This window comes from Monodelphis domestica, chromosome 1, assembly GCF_027887165.1.
Source record: "Monodelphis domestica isolate mMonDom1 chromosome 1, mMonDom1.pri, whole genome shotgun sequence".
NCBI classification, from domain to species: domain Eukaryota; kingdom Metazoa; phylum Chordata; class Mammalia; order Didelphimorphia; family Didelphidae; genus Monodelphis; species Monodelphis domestica.
In genome coordinates, this window is record NC_077227.1 from 408,475,580 (window position 1) to 408,492,870 (window position 17,291).

Consider the following 17,291-nt stretch of genomic DNA (forward strand, 5'->3'; position numbering starts at 1 on the left):
TATCCTCATCTCATGTTTTATGCCTACAGAGAGTTTGGGTGTTACTGTTTATCATTCTAAAATGTGTTCTGTCAAGCAGTGGAGGGCTTAGCATCTCAGTGTCATATATAGAGCACTGAATGAGAAATGAGGGGGCTTCAGTTCTAGACCTGGTTCTACCACCAACTTCCTGTGTGACTTTGGGTAAGTCCTCTCCCTCCCTCGGCCTCATTCAGGAAAAGGAGTAGATTGGATTAGATAGATAAATTTGGAAGTGGGGGGCAGGGGCTGGGGAGAAAGGCAGATAGGAGAAGGGAAGAAGGAAATGGAAGAGGAGAAGGGCATTGGAAAAGCATGGAAACCTTAGTTTCCAGAGCAAGGTGCTTCCTTCCTTGGAGCTTCTCTGTTTCCTCCTCTGTGGAAGTGCTTGTTCCCTATCCCTTTCCCCCATGTGACTCAGAATTCACATACCATCAGAGGAGATGGACTGGTTGGCGCCATTGACTACCTGTAGGGAGTGAAGAAGACCAGGGTCAGAACCAAAGAAAGGATGAGTCAGACCTGATGGGGACCTCAAAATTCAACCTTTTTATTTTATCGAACTGAACATCAAAGCTCAGATAGGGGACGAGACTCGCCCAAAGACACAACGTGGCATTAATGGCAGAAATAGAACTAGAAGTCAAGTGTCCAGATGCCCAGACCAAAGTTCTTTCCACTGTTCAACACTGCCAACTGAGATACTCAGCAAGCTGAGAGCCAGAGGGACGGCATATAATCTCTTGGAGGGTTGGAAGGAAGCAGGAGGGAAGGGGTATATGGGAAGAATTGGAGAGTAGAAAGAGCCCTGAATTTGGAACCAGAGAATCTAGTTACTATCTGTGAATTTGGTTAAGTCACTTCCCCTCTTAGTTTCCTGCTTTATAAATTGAGGGGCAGACTTTTTGTTGTCTAGTCATGTTTCATTTCTGTCTGACTTTTTGTGGCCCTATTTGAGGTTTTCTCTGCAAAGATACAGTAGCTTGTCATTTGCTTGCCTAGCTTATCTTCCAGGGAAGAAAACAGAGGCAAAAGGGGTTTAATGATTTGCCCAGGGCCACTCAGCTAGGAAATGTCTGAAGCCAGATTTGAACTCAGGAGGATGTTTTCCAGACTCTAGGTGCAATGCTCTACCACCCATTGTGCCACCTCTCTGCAAGGGGTAGATTAGATTATCTCCAAGGTTCCTCCTAGGGGTAGCTTGGCGGTGGAAAGAGTGTGTGATAGTCTGGCACTAGAGAAAAAGTGCCAGAATGAAGAGTATATGAAATTGATCACCTCGATGGAGGAGGGGCCCCGGGAGTCAATTTCCTGAGGAGAGAAGACTCTGGCTGAAGAGCAGTGTCAGATTTGGAGTCAGGAAGACTAGTCTCAGTCACTAACTTTGGACTTAGATGTGTACAGATACTTAGAAGATAAGGGTTGGGCTTTTTTTAAACCAACCCAAGAATCAATTATCTTCCAGAGACTTCAGAGCATAGCTGTTCAAGGGAATTGGATACCAATATCATGGAATAAGAGCTTCCACAAACAAGGTAGGGAGATGATAGAAAAGAAAGGATTTCTCATGACACAAGTTGAATTCATAACATAATGGACTACCCACTCCTCCCACCAAACCCGAAAGCTTGCTCACCCTTTTTCCAGGGGATGTTGGATCTGGCACATAGACGGGGCCCTGGTTGTTTGTTGGAGAATCTTTTTTGAAGATCTTTCTGCCATCCTGGTTAAACCTGGACTTCACACACCCCATCCTGGGACAGAAAAGCAGAAATGTAGATCTGTGCCCATAACATTCCTATGGACACAACCAACTCACAGATAATGATACCCTTTTCTGGTATCCAGTATAAAAGACTTTATATGCCAAGGGACAAAAGATAAAAATATGATGGAACTTATTAATGAATATAGAAAACATTTTCATCAGGTTACAACATTCATTTATTTAAAACAAAAGTATAGACATAGATGGACCTTTCTTCAATGTATTAAAGTACAGATTCAGAACTAAGAGTTAGCCTCATTAGCAAGAGAGAAGCATTGAAAGCTTTTCGAATAAGCAAAGGGGTCAAACAAAGATTCCACCTCTCTCCACTATTATTTGACATAATATTGGAAATACTAATGATCGTAATAAGAGAAGAAAAAGAAATGAAATATATAAAAACATCAGCAAAGAAGAGGCAAAATCATTCCTTTTTGTAGGTAATATAATCACTTATGTAGAAAGTCCCAAAGAAGCAGCAAAGAAATGAACCACAATAATTCTTAGCAAAATAATAGGATACAAAATAAATCCACAAAAATCCCTAGCATTTTTATATAATACAATAAAAACACATTACATTATACCTCTAAGCAATGGGAAAAGAAATGCCATTCAAAAATACCTAGAAAATACAGAAAATATTTGGGTGTTACCTAATAAGACACAAAAAAGAACTTATTTCTAAAAATATATTATTAGACATTCTTTACAGATGTAAGCAGAGGGTGTAGAGGCACTCTCAGAGGGAGTCCTTCCCTATTATTCCTCGGGCACTAGATACTCTGATTAATATTCCCCCAACCTACTGGAAATTCCATTTTGAAATTCAGCATGTTATTAATGAATTCCTCAGACATCTTAAGATATTGAAAGCAAGACAGTTTAATTAGTGATAACATACAAAACAACAGGCATAATAGTGGAAACTCTGTGCCTTCTCCACAGAAGTAAAGGAAGACTTAAATAATACTTTGTTCATGGTTGGGCCACACTAATAAAATGATGCTAATACCTAGATTAATTTTTGGACTTTTTTGGTATTATATCCATCAAACTGTTTTGGGTTTCTTTCTTACCAGTCCAAACAACACCAAAACAAATTGAAAGGGTAAGATGGATGAAGAAAATAATGAAGAAAAAGAATAAATAGGGTCTAGTGTTATAAGGACCCAGACTATATTATAAAGCAGTAATAATAAAAATGATTTGTTACTTAAAAAACTGAAATGTAGATCAATGGAACTATCTAGACAAAGACCCAGAAAGCAAATATAGTATCTCCGGATTCTGTAATCCTAAGAACAAAATCTGTTGGGGAACAGACTCCTTATTTAACAAGAACTGTTGGGAAAACTGGAAAATACTAGAGGCAGCTAGTGATGCAGTGGATAGAGTGCTAGGCCTTTTAGGAATAAGGAAGTCCTGAGTTTAAATGTGGTTTCAGACATTTACTAGGTATGTGACTCTGAGCCAGTCACTTAATCCTGTTTGCCTCAGTTTACTCAACCATAAAATGGGGTTAACAATAGCACCCACTTCACAAGGTTGTGATAAGGATTGAATGAGGTAATATTTGGATTTAAAAGCACTTAGCATAGTAGACACATAGTAGGCACTGTGTAAATGTTTATTTCTTTCCTCTACAATTATTAAAGAAGATGATGTATGTTTATATCATTTCATGACTATTCATTGTTTTCACACGCACCCTTGCCAAGGTAGAATATTCAAGACAGCAGAGAGTGAACATAATCTAGGCAATGGGTCAACTGTTAGCTACTGCAATAGGGGCTGCTCTCTGTTGGGTATAAATGAGAACAGCAATGGCATAGTGGATAGAGTGCTGAAATTGATATCCAGAAGACTTAAGTTTCAGTCTCATCTTTGATGTGATGTTAACTTTGACTGTGTGTTAACAAACAAGTCATTTCATCACCCTGAGTCTTCATCTATAAAATGGGGAGTGGAGTGCATATCCTCAAAGTCCTGTGATGATGGGCAGAGGCATTAAATGCCAGGGAAGAAGGGAGAGATTGGGCCAGGCATCAGAGGCTCTTCTCTTAGACAAGGTCTTAGTGGTCAGAGTACTGGTTTCTGAGGTTTGGGTCTTGGGCTGTGTTCTGAAGGTAAAGGAAGGCTTTGCTGTCTCAGATTCTGGTCCTAGAGATGAGAGTCCTTGTGTCTGAACTAAGAAAATCTTAGGCTGAATAAAGATAAATAAATACAAATTTTAAAAGCCTACCGAACTTTGCCCTAGTTAGATCGTATTATAATATCTCATCCATCCCTCTCCATATCCATCCTAGTCCAAGGCCCAGTCACCTCTCGGCTGACTACTGAAATAGCCTCTTGTCAGGTCCCCTTGCCTCCAATCCACACTGCTGGAGTCATCTTTTTAATACATACCTGTGATTGTGTCCTACCCTCCAATCCCTCAATCAATGAACAAACATCTTTAAAGCACTTTTCTATGTACCAGGCATGATGAAAATGCTGGGGATACAAATATGAGCAAAAAGAAAAGCAGTCTCTGCCCTCCAGGAGCTTACACTCTAATGAGAGAAGACAACATATAAAAAAAAAAAAGAGTCGAGAAGCAATGGTGGAGGGGGAATTGGAGGAGAGAATGGAGTCAATAGTCAATAAACATTTCCTGAGCACCTACAATGTGTCAGGCACTGTGGAAGTCCTGGAGATATAAGAAAGGACAAAAGCAATCTTTGCCTTCAAGGAGTTTACAATCTAATGGTGGAAGGTTGCACAGATGAAGCTAAAAGGAATGGGGAGAAGGGAAAGGATACCCTTTGAGGGGGCATGAGGAATTCCTATAGCCAGGGAGGAAATGAGGCAACTGCTCTGGGCACCCTCCTTAAATGGAAGGTCTGATAAGAGTTGTCCCCCATGTTTGCTCCCCACTCTATCCATTCATCTCACCCAACTGCTCATCTGGACTTCATTGTCTCCAGAAACTCATCTTACTCTAAAATCACAGCAAATCTGAAACACCTCCCCAGTACCCTCTGCCTCCTGTGCTCTTCTGATTAGGTAGAAGGAGATACCCAGCCTAAGTCCAGACAATCAGGAATTGTCTTCAAAACAGAGATTCCAGGCAGAACTTGCCTGGGAGAAGGGTTAGGTCTGCGCAGGAAAGGCAGTTGAGTCATGGTGGCTAAGACCTCCCCACTCAAAAAACAAACAAACACAAAAAACCCTTTACTAGATCCCTTTGGTCCAATGAAGAAAGACAGTTATTCAATGCAATGAACTCAGGTCTGAGAAACGAAGGATCTTGGCTGTGACCATAACAACTAGGCAGGTGTTAGGCAAATTCCTTTCCCTCTTTGGGCTTCCATTTCCTCATATGGAAAATAGATAAATGGATCAGATAAGTCTCCTCCTAAAAATCTATGTTTTATTAATAAAGTCCAAATTTTTTTTGTCTGGCAATTTGCTCCTAAGCTACCTTTCTAGCTTCCCTCCGTCTTCCCATTACTCTGTCCGTCTGTCTGTCTCTCATTCTCACTCTCAAAGTCTTACCTTCCTTCTTAGAATCAATACTAAGCATTGCTTCCAAAGCAAAAGAGGCCTGGCTTTCAATCCACTGGACCACTTTACCTGTCCACCACTGCTTCTCTTTCTTTCCCACACTCAGCTCTAGTTAGAGGACTCTTTGCTTATCTCTGAGCACAGCCTTCACTTTCACACTTCCCCACTTCTGAAATTCCTCCTCATGCCCCAATCCTTCTCATGCCCACCCCCTATTAAAGAAATCATCCTACAAGTTCCATCTTAGAGATGGGAAATGTCCCTAATTCCCTCTCTCACCCACCTGATGTAATCTCACGTTGAGCTCCTTAAGTTCTCTTCATATTTTCTTTTTTGAGTTCATGTGTTTTCCTTCTACTAAACCAAGGATTCTTAATCTTTTTGTGAAACTCATGGACTCCTATGAAGCAGGCATTTAAATGCATGAAATAAAATACATAGGATTAAAAGGAAACCAAAGGTTAGTTAAACTAAAGATATAATTATTTCTCATCCAAATTCATAGACTCTTTAAGAGTCTGTGGACCTTGGGTTAAGAATGTGTTTACTAGACCATGATCTTTGTGAGGCCATGAACTCTCCCAATCAAAGACAAAGAATGTTAAGAGCTGAAAGGGACCTGCAAAGGATCTTTGAACATATAGGGTTCCTAATATGTGAACTGCTGATCTTTGTGAGGGCTCATAGAATTATTGCAAGGGATCCCCAAATCTAAAGGCAGTGTAATGATTCAGTATGGATAGTACACTGGACTTGGGTGTCCGGAAGATATGAGTTCAAATCCAGCCTCAGACAATTATTAGCTATGTAACCCTGGGCAAGTCACTTGACCTCGCTCAGCCTCAGTCTCTTCATCGGTAAAATGGGGATAATAATAGCACCTGTATCCCAGAGTTGCTATGAGGATCAAATGAGATAATATAGGTAAAGCACTTTATGAGTTTTCAAAGGCAATATAAAAGGCAACTATTATTGTTATTGTCAATATGTGCACAACACACTTTATCATTTATATATATATATATATATATATATATATATTACATTTCATTTGTGGCTAAAAGGCAAAAAATCCTTTGAAACTGATCCTACCCAAAAGCAACTGGCTGACTTTTGGCTACCTATTTATTCTGATTGCCCAGAACCATCTGATGAGGCTATGAGGACCAGTTGCTTTTTCTCTACAACATATGATTGTGAAAGTAGAATTTTTGCATTTGCATTGCAATCTAAATACTGAAGCAATCAGGCAGGTGGAATAAGTTCTAAGGTTCATAATTTCATCACTTTAACCTGACTTTCAATAATAAAAGCTATAATCTGGGCTCTAGTCACTATTTCATAAAAAAACAGAACAACCAACAAACACCCCTTGTGAACTGAGTAAAGGATGTCTCCTGTTGCAATGTTTCAAATGTACATAGATGTTGTTGTGATTAATAAAATACAAATTCATTTAAAAGCATTACCAAATTGATTGTAGTTTTGTCAGGATTTTTGCTTTTTTTTCAATCAATATATGTAGTAAGGGGCAGGTAGGTGGCTCTGTGGATAGAGAACCAGGACTAGAGATGGGAGGTCCTGGGTTCAAATTTGAACCCAGACACTTACTAGCTGGGTGACCCTGGGCAAGTCACTTAATTCCCATTGCCCAGCCCTTACAGTTTTTTTCTGCCTTGGAACTAATACTTAGTATTGATTCCAAGCTGGGAAGTAAGGGTGTAAAATTTTTTTTAATTAAAAAAAATTTTAAATCAATAAATATAGTGGTAATCCTTAATTTTTTTAATCATTAAGAAATGGTCCCTAAAATCTGAAAAGTTGGGAACTACTGGCCCAGAACAAAGAATGTCAGAACTTGGAAGCATTATTACAGAACTTTAGTCCAATTTCATTATTTCAGATAGATAAACTCAAGTCTAGAGGAGAGATGCTATGGACTCAAGATTTGCTAGCCGAGTGCATGTCCACAGTCACAGTTTCACTTGCTCCCTTACTAACCTCAGAAGTCCAGGATAAGTTAAAGTGGATTACTCTCATTTCCCCGAGGGGTTACATTGCAGCCTAAATAGCAGAAGTGACTTGATTAAGATATACAGAGAACAAGTCCAAAACAACTTGAGTGGCTGGGTGGAACAGCAGAATGCTGAACTGGAGTCAGGAAGACCTGAGTTTAAATCTAGGCTTAAATGCTCACTAGCCATATGACTGTGGGCAAGTCACTTAACCTCTGTTTGCCTCAGTTTCTCCAACTGTAAAATGGGGATGACAGAACCATCTCATAAGAAGTATCTCATAAGGGTTGTGGTGAGGATCAAATGATATGGAATTTGTAAAGCTCCTGATACATATGTGGGCTTAGTAAATAAGTTTTCTTATACCTTCACAGTTCTCATTTAGCTCCCCTTGAAAAGGAAAAACTAAGCAGCATAACCAAACCTCTGCTCTCCATCTACCTCTCTCCCACCCCCTACCCACAGGGAAATGAAAGAGAAATGGTCAGCTATGTGGGAAGGATCTATCCTACCACTTCCACCACAGCTGCTATCAGCCACCTGTCTGTGCACCCCTCCCCTCTCCATGCACACACCACAAACTCCCCTACACTTTGTCTCAGAAAGAAGCTGTTGGAGGAGAGGATGGAGGAAGTGTTCACACTTTTAATTATCACTGAGCATATATTTCTCAGGGTCCAGAAGCAGCACTGGATGATGATGGAGAGCTCTAGCCTGGAAACTGAGAGAACTGTTGTGTGGTGTGTGACTTTGAACAAGTCAGTTCCCCTCTCTGGGTCTCAGTTTCCTTCTCAGTAAAAGGAAGGGATTGGATTAGGCAATTAGAAGACTCCTTCCAATATTGGCATTTTATTTCCCAAGATTCCTTCCAGTTCTAGGTTTCTTTGATTCTGGTTCTAAAGCCTAGGCCTTAGGCCCATCTGCCATGGCATGTTACTAGATAATTACATTCTAGTACTCCTAAGGAACTGACTTGAACTATATTAATGAAGACAGGTTGAAATGAGGTCAGACTCTAGAAGAAATCACTTTATTAGAGTCCCTCCAAAGGCCCTCCAATCTTCTCCATCACAGCATATGTACTTATATTTGATAGAAGTAAGAATAAGGTTCAGCTCACTAGGCAGGAGCTATGAGAGATCCAGACCTGGAAAGCTGGGACTCCTGGGTCCTATTCACAGATCCAGCTTCTGAATGACTATGTGAATAAGATGGGATTGGGGATGGGATAGAGGCTGATTTTGTTCTTTTCTGGGCCCCCAAGAGCCTGTTTGACTCTGTTCCCATTGGGAACAGTGACTAACAAGTGCTTCTTTGAGTAGGGTGAACATGGGGCAGGAGGACAGGATGAAGAGGTTATTCATATTTTTCCTTTGACTCAAATACACTGGGACTTTGGAAGGAGGGTCTAGCTCAAGAGGAGCAGAAGCCGGCTTCAGTTCAACTGCTGATGCCACCCTACCTTAGCACCCAACTACTTCCCTCCACCCCCAATACCACTACCCTGGGAGTAATTTCACAGGCCATAGTCCCTGCCCCCAGCTGCCTAGTCCCTAGCATCCACACAACACTCTCATGCTTCTCTGTAGTTCAGGGACCTCAAGGCCACTTACATGTTACCAGTTGCTTCCTGAGAGAAACAGGAAGAGTATTATCTGTTCTTCCCATTTTGTAGAAGGGGAACCTGAGACCCAAAGAGATTAAAAATCTAATCTCAGATCATACAGCCAGGACTACACCCTGGTTCCTGTTTAGGTCTTTCTCCATTGAATGCTCTTAAATCAGACTATGGAACTGTTTTCCCCCATTCCATCAACATCTTCCCCTTATTTTTCTCCACCTTTCTACCCCTCTCTCCACATCACTTCACTCCTCTCTGTCTTTGTCACTATCTCTCTGTCTGTCTCTCTCTGTTTCTGTCTCTTGTCTCTCTCTATCTTTCTTTGTCTCTGTCTCTACCTGTCTCTGTTTCTGTCTCTGTGTCTGTCTCTGTGTCTCTGTCTCTGTTTCTGTTTCTCTGTCTGTCTCTCTCTGTTTCTCTCTTCATGTCTCTGTCTCTCTGTTTCTTTGTCTCTGTCTGTCTGTCTGTCTCTTTTTCTGTCTCTCCTTGTCTCTGTCTTTCTGTCTCTCAGCCTCTCTGTCTCCGTTTCTCTCTCTGTGTCTTTTTGTCTCTGTCTCTCCCTCTGTCATTATCTCAGTTTCTGTCTCTATCTATGTCTGTCTCTCTATCTCTGTCTCTGTTTCTCCCTGCCTCTGTCTCTGTACCCCTCACTCAATTGGGTTCATATCCTCACCTCCCCATAATTAGTCCTGGACTGGGAGCACACTTGCAGGGATACCCACAACAAGCTGACCAGGTTTACTCTACCCGTTTCTTCCAGCTCTGCCAGGAACGGGGCGGAGCGTGGAGTCGAGGTATCTCTCCTGCAAACCTTCGGGACTCACCTGGCTTTCAGTCTTCCAAAATGGCCCAATTTCTGCGGCTTCAGCCCTGCTCCAGGCGCCCCCACCTCGGTCTTCTGGGGGCCCCGCCGCTTCTGGGGCATCGGGCTCCCCCGGTGGTGTTGACGGAAGGCTGGCGCTGTGGTCCCTTGAGAGACCTCTCTAGGCTCTAGGTCTCTAGGCGTGTCTGCTTTTCCAAGGGATGGAAAGGTTGGGGAAGGGAAAGGGGCAGGACACAGGTGGAATGATGCTCAAGCAGACATCCCAGAGCGATCTTAACCCTATTCTTTCTTCCTCTTTCCCTTTTACTTCGGTCGTGGGACAGTGGCCCCTTGGGGGACAAACAACTGGAGTTACAGGGAAATGAACCCGGTCCTTAGGGGTCCTCTACTGCTCCGCTGAGCATCGGGGATCTAGCCAGCAGGAGACCAGCTCCATCTAGACAGTCTTCTCCCGGCGCCGGAGTGGTTCTAAAGCCGCTGGTAAACTAGAGTTCTGACAGCTACCCAGAAGATCCGAGTCCCGCCCACAGGAGTTCAGACTGCGGCAAAACATTTTAGCCTCGCCCCGAAGCCGTCTAACTTTCCCGAATCGGCTTCCTCCTACCACGTCTTCCCTTGACCTCACCATTCCCCTCCCCCCTTTCCCTTGTCCCCCTGCATGTCGGAGCCACCACTTCCAAGGCCCTGTTTCTCTGCGGTTACAGATTTCCTTCTCTCTGCCCGTCCCGTGGGTTATTCAAACATTATGCAAAGTCTGTAGCACAGAAAGGGCCGCAGAGGCTCTGGGAGACGCGGAGATCAAGCTGTTATCCTTCAGGTTTTTCAACTCTCTCCACTGATAGCTCATTTCTCTTGAGGGACTCCCAACAGATGGTGAGGTCCTTCAGGTGGAACTGTGGAACGTTCCCCTGTTTAGTGCTTTCTCCACTGAATGTTCCTAGAACTGTCTTCCTCCATCCCATGAACGTTCCAATCTTTCTTCCCCTTATTTTTCTTCCCCTTTCTATCCCTCTATGTCAATTCACTCCTCTCTGTCTGTCTGTCTCTCTCTCTCTCACACATACACAAACACAATTGAGTTCATATCCTTATCTCCCCATAATTAGCCCTGGACGAGGAACACAATTTCTGTGACCCTGTGTGATTGTGAGAATCAGTTGAAAGAAGTAAAGATTCTTGGAATAGTGTAAAGAGCCTGGACTTATAGTTAGAGGGCAGGGGTTCAAATCCCACTTATTACCTATGTGACCTGGGCAAGTCATTTGCCCTCTCTTGGTCTTGGTTTCTTCATCTATAAAATGTGGGAATTGGACTAGATGACTCTAATGTCCCTTCTTGGGACTTTATGGGGGAGGGGCAGGAATGTGATTCTTTTTTATACCATAGTAACAGAGGGTTGACTATTTCATAAGCCCCTTGTAGAAATAGGATGTTAGAATTTGACAGATGCATGGAGGTTATCTACTCCAACAGATAGGGAATTTTCTTTGCCAGGTTACTCAGAACTGAATTGTGTTAAGTCCCTAAATAAATCCATGAAACCAATTGCCATTTGAGGGGGTTGAGGGAGAGAAAAAATGGAAGATAATATAATTTCCAAAGACTTTTCTTGACCAATGCTTAATTTGAGCTGGCTTCTTGTTATATCATAAGTTAATTTGGGCAGGGCAGCTAGGTGGTTCAGTGGCTAGAGAGCCAGGCCTGGAGATGGGAGGTCCTGGGTTCAAATGTGGACTCAGATACTTTCTAGCTGTGTGACCCTGGGCAAGTCATTTAACTCCTGTTGCCTAGCTTTTACCACTCTTCTTCCTTGGAACCAATACAGAGTATTGTTTCTAAGGTAGAAGGTAAAGGTTAAAAAAAAAAACAAACAGTTAATTTGGGCAGGGCAGCTAGGTGGCTCAGTGCATAGAGAGCCAGGCCTGGAGATAGGAGGTCTTATATTCCCCTCTGGCCTCAAGCACTTCCTAGCTCTGTGAGCCTGGACAAGACACTTAACCCGAATTTCCTGGCTATTACAACTCTTCTGTCTTGGAATCATATCAGAAGATAAGGGTTTTTTAAAAAGTTTATTCAAAATGGCACAATAATGTCTTGATTTATATATATATATATATATATATATATGTATGTATGTATGTATTTTAAGCACTGGGCCTCATCCCCAAAGTCCTACGGTATAAAATGAGGAGACCTCTTCCATTCCTTCTAGCTCTAATTCTTATTATCTTCTGCATAGGTAAGTTCTTTTAGAGGGCCAATGAGAGTTTAAGGGCACAGCTTCTCACTTTTAACTGGTCATACTGGAAAGTAACAGGAGTGGTCCCTCTTACACCTACAAGCACTAAACAGCTCAGAGAAACTTGGCATTTCCACATAAAAAGAGGTCATTTAGTCCAGTTCCAAACTCAGACAGATAAAGTATAACTGGAGTCTCAAAGCCCATTGACATGGAGCTCTCTACTCATTGGTGGAGATAATTGCCCCTCACCAGCTTGAAGGGTAGGTTGGGGTTGGTGAAATCAGGAAAGAAGAGAAAAGAAAGGGAAGGAGAAAGGGGAAAGGAAATAAATATATAGTCCCTACTATGTACCAGCTCCTGTGCTAAAGAAAATTGTGTTCTTCTAGCTTTCAGCTTTAAGAGAGAAGATGGGTGATGACAACCTGTCTTCAGGTTTCTAAAAGCAGAGAACTCTGGGAAGAAGCTAAAATGAAAGGGGCCTGACAGCCTCTATCACTTCCCTACCCTCAGTTTGCTATACTAAAGACTCTGGAGAATTTTTTCCTTGGGTTAAGAGCTGAAACTCTCAGTAAAGCGGAGAAACTTATTCCCACCTTTAATCTAAATTATCTGATAGGTATATAAATGATATCTAATTTCTGCTTTGCTCTAGACTTGGACAAATGGGTTTCTTTGATATTTGCTACATGTTTTCAGTTGTGGAACTATTATTTGATGGGAAGAGAGTCAAGCCTTGGGGTCCCCCTTTCCCATTAATAAATAATGATAAAGAGTTTAGCTTGGACCTTAAAGTTACTTCCACTTAGTATAACCAAATTTAAGGGAGCAAATAAATATAATTCTAACATAACACTCCTAAGGAGAGCAGAGTGAGTAGCTTCTGATCCCAACTTCCTGGAAAGAATTAAAGTCTTCCTTGGAGAAGGATTTACCTCTCTTTGAGCCACACATATGGCACCTCTTGCTTCAAAAGCATTTATTAAATGCTTACAATGTGTCAAGCACTGTGCTAAGTGCCAGAGATACAAATACAAACAAGAAAGTCCCTGCTTTCAAGGAGTTTGTATTTGAATAGGGAAAGACTAGAAGAACTGCACAGTGGAGAGTGGGGAGGCAGTATTCAGGGAGGAAAAGAATTCTTTTTTTTTAAACCCTTACCTTCTGTCTTGGAATCAATACTGTGTATTTGTTTCAAGGCAGAAGAGTGGTAAGGGCTAGGCAATGGGGATTAAGTGACTTGTCCAAGGTCACACAGCTGGGAAGTGTTTTGAAACCAGGACATTCCATCTCTAGGCCTGGCTCTCAATCCACTGAGCTACCCAGCTGTCCCCCACAGAATTGATTCTAAGATAGAAGGTAGGGGTTTAAAAAAAAGAAAGAAAGAAGAATGATTCAGGCCCTCCTGAAATAGTGTTCCTGACAGATGGTTACCTATCTCTGATAAGTGGTCATACATAAGACTTGGTTTACATACCTCCAGTGACAAGAAGCTCCCTCAGACTTTCTTATATTGAGCCCAAATCTATCTCTCTATAGCTTCTCAGATATTGTTCCTAATTCTACAATCAGGGGCCAAGAAGAACAAATGTAATTTTTTCCATATGCTTGCCTTTCAAATACTTAAGGACAGTTATCATGTATCCTTAAGTATTCTTTTCCCCCAAGTTAAATATCCCTATTTCCTTCAACTGACTTCCAAGCCCCTTCTTGTTCTGGTCACCCTTCTTTGGACATTCTCCCAAAATGGTTGATTCCCTGTGCCACACAATAGTTTGGTGATTTCAACAATGCAGGAACTCCCAGTGAAGAACGTTTACCAACTCAGATAGGCACTTATTCTGCAATTTATCTGTCTGAGGATACTAAGAATTTAAATGACTTGTCCAGGGTCACACAGCCAGTAAAAGTCAGAGGTAACTGTTTCTGTCTCTGTCTGTCTGTCTCTCTTTTTCTGTCTTTCTATCTCTCTGTCTGTTTCTGTGTGTCTTTCTGTGTTTCTCTCTTTCTCTGTCTCTGTCTCTATGTTCTTACTTTCTCTTTTCTCTGTTCCCCCTCCTCCACCCCCAACTCTGTCTCTCTCTATCTGTCTGTCTTTCCAGGCTGTCAATATCCTTCCTAAAATGTGACATCTAGAATCAAACCACTTGAGTACAGTTTTCAAATTTTGTTATATCCATAGAACCTTAGAGTTTAAATAATCTCAAAGACCAACCTTTTATTTTTTAATTGAAAAAATTTATTTAATTAATTAATTTAGGATATTTTCCCATGGTTACCTGATTCATATTCTTTCCCTCCCCTCCCAACCCCACCTCTGTAGTTGACAGGCAATTCCACTGGGTTTTATTTGTGAAAGACCATCCTTTTAGTCATCTCCTTTACAATATCTCTAAAGAAAGCCTCTGTTTAAACCCTTCCAGTGACAGGGAGTTGACTACCTCATAATAAACTACCTATTTTTAAATTGATCTATTGATTTATCATATTTCCTCATGTTTGGAGCAAAGAATTAAAGAAATAGAAGGTAGGAGCTAGACAGGATCATAGATAATCTAGCCCTACAGATGAGAAAATGACATTGAAAGATCACATAAATAAAGGAAGAAACTGAGACTCATACTCAAGCCAGTGTTCTTTTTATGTTGTCTTTCTAAGGTTCCTTCCAGCTCTGATATTCCAAGTTCTATGTTCTTAGGTTGCTGAGCTCTAATGTTCTTGGATGGGAGGAGGGGAAGAGAGAAGACCCAATCCTTAGTGTATGGAGCTCTTATATTTTGCCATCATAACACAATGTGTACCCTATGAGAGGTTAATATTATCTTGCCTACTTAGAACTCTGGGTTGGAAGGTGGGACACTTGGTGTTACATCTAGGCTAGACACTAATTTGCTGTGTTATCTTGGGCAAACTTATAGCTCTGACATGCCATGTTCTTTTTTTTTTTAAACCCTTACCTTCTAGTCTTGCAATCAATACTGTCTATTGGTTCCAAGGCAGAAGAGCAGTAAGGGCTAGGCAATGGGGGTTAAGGGACTTGCCTAGGGTCACACAGCTAGGAAGTATTTGAAGTCAAATTTGAACCCAGGACCTCCCATCTCTAGGTCTGGCTCTCAATCTACTGAGTCACCCAGCTGTCCCCCATGCTTTGTTCTAAGGCCTATTTGAGCTCTTATATTGTGTTCTAAGCTTTTTCCAACTCTGATATCCTATGTTCTACATTCCAAGCTCTCTTAGAGCTTCAAAATCTAATGTTCTAAGCACACTCACAACTCCGATATTCTGAATTTAATTCCTTGCTTTTGTATAGCTTACAGCTTCTTTGTTAAATCAAGATTAAGTGTACTTGTGTGAAATGGATAATAACACAAGGAAGTAGATGTAGAGAATATAACCTAAACTGTACAGTAGTGATGCTAAGAAATACATATGTGGAGTATAAGTCAATGCCATTAGAAGGAAGGAAGGAAGGAAGGAAGGAAAGGAAAGGAAAGGAAAGGAAAGGAAAGGAAAGGAAAGGAAAGGAAAGGAAAGGAAAGGAAAGGAAAGGAAAGGAAAGGAAAGGAAAGGAAAGGAAAGGAAAGGAAGATAAGGAAGAGAGGAAGGGAAGGAAGGAAAAGAAGAGAAGGAAGGAAGGAAGGGAGAGAGGGAGGAAATAAGGGAGAGAAGGAGTAAGGGAGGGAGGGAGGGAAAGAAAGAGGGAGGAAAGGAAATAAGCATTTATTGTGTCAGGAACATAGTCTATGTGCCAGGCACTATGCTAAGCACTTTACAAATATTATCTCATTTACTTCTCATGGCAACCCTGAGAGGTAGGTATGATTATAATCTCCATTTCACTGTTGAGAAACTGAGGCAGATAGATGGTCACACAGCTGGAAGGTATCTGAGGCTGTATTTGAACTCAGATTTTCCTGACTCCAGGACTAGTGCTCTATCCACCGAACCATCTAGCCTATCTGGGCTGAGAATCTTAAAGGGTATGGATTAGCAGAGACCAGAAGCAATGGCATCCCAAGTTGGAGGACCAATTTGAGCAAAAAAAAAAATGATAGGAATATGAGATTTAGTGCTGGGGAAAAGCTTAGATACAAGCTAAGATTACAAAAAAGACAATCTCCTCGATCTAGAACTGGAAAGAATCTCAGAGGTCACCTAGTTTAATCCCCTTTCTTTTAACAGATGAGGTAACTGAGATCCAGACTTGCCCCAAGTCACATAGCTAGTAAGTGTTAGAGGTTGTATTTGAACCCAAGTCTTCTAACCTCTTTAGAATATACACAGCCCAACCCTTTGTTTTGCAGAAGAAACTGGAGCCCAGAGATGTTGTCAGGACTGGCTAAAAGTCATACAGAGAGTAAGGAGCAGAGCCAGGATCCGACTTCAGCAACTCGGACTCAAAGCTGATTGTCTAAAGAGTCTATGTTTTTGTTGTTCTGTTGTCTCAGTTGAATCTGACTCTGTGATCCCATTTGTGATTTTCCTGTCAAAGATATTGAAGTAAGTGGCTTGCCATTTCCTTCTCTGACTCATTTCACAGATAAGGCAACTGAGGCAAAGAGGATTAAGTGAATTACCCAGGGTTACACAGAGTAATTATATGAAGCTAGATTTGAACTCTTATACAAGTCAGGGATTGAACTAAATGATCTTCATGGTTCCTTTCAGCTCTAAATGTTATGTTTAAGGATCTAGTTCCTGGCTCTTTCCTCCTTCATTTTCACTTTCAATCCCTCCCATGGAAAAACTGTCCCCAGGGGGCAGCTGGGTAGCTCAGTGGATTGAGAGCCAGGTCTAGGGATTGGAGGTCCTAGGTTCAAATTTGACCTCAGACACTTCCCAGCTGTGTGACCCTGGGCAAGTCACTTAACTCCCATTGCCTAGCCCTTACCACTCTTCTGCCTTAGAACCAATCCACAGTATTGATTCCAAGATGTAAGGTTTAAAAAAGAAAAGAAAAGAAAAGAAAAGAAAAGAAAAGAAAAACTGTCCCCACAAGGTTGATTGCACCTTCTAGCAGGGCTGGTGTCAGCTCTTTAGAGAAATTATTTTCATATTTCCAGTGGCATTTGCATTTATTGTTCTAGATTCCCCCAAATTCCTTTTGATTGTCCAGATATTCAAAGCAGGACAGACTTGTTCGAGAGAGGGATAGGGAAAGACAATTATTATGGCACAATGCTCCTATGTTCCCTTTTGATTTGCTAGATGTTTCTGTCATTGTATCACAAGATATTCCTATGTGATATTAGTGTAAT

The 17,291-nt window shown here is 41.5% G+C and overlaps 1 protein-coding gene across 1 annotated transcript in view; it reads right to left on the reverse strand.

The window, feature by feature from the left end:
* The window catches only part of HCK (HCK proto-oncogene, Src family tyrosine kinase), a 43,253-nt gene extending 32,603 nt beyond the window's left edge, over window positions 1-10,650 (reverse strand). The window contains exons 1-3 of the mRNA XM_016428512.2: window positions 9,796-10,650; window positions 1,655-1,772; window positions 451-487 (exon numbers count right to left, since the gene is read on the reverse strand). Of these exons, the coding sequence (XP_016283998.1) occupies window positions 451-487; window positions 1,655-1,772; window positions 9,796-9,896 (256 nt within the window). The 5' untranslated portion in view covers window positions 9,897-10,650. The remainder of the gene's footprint in view (window positions 1-450; window positions 488-1,654; window positions 1,773-9,795) is intronic.
* Between the last annotated feature and the right edge of the window lie 6,641 nt (window positions 10,651-17,291).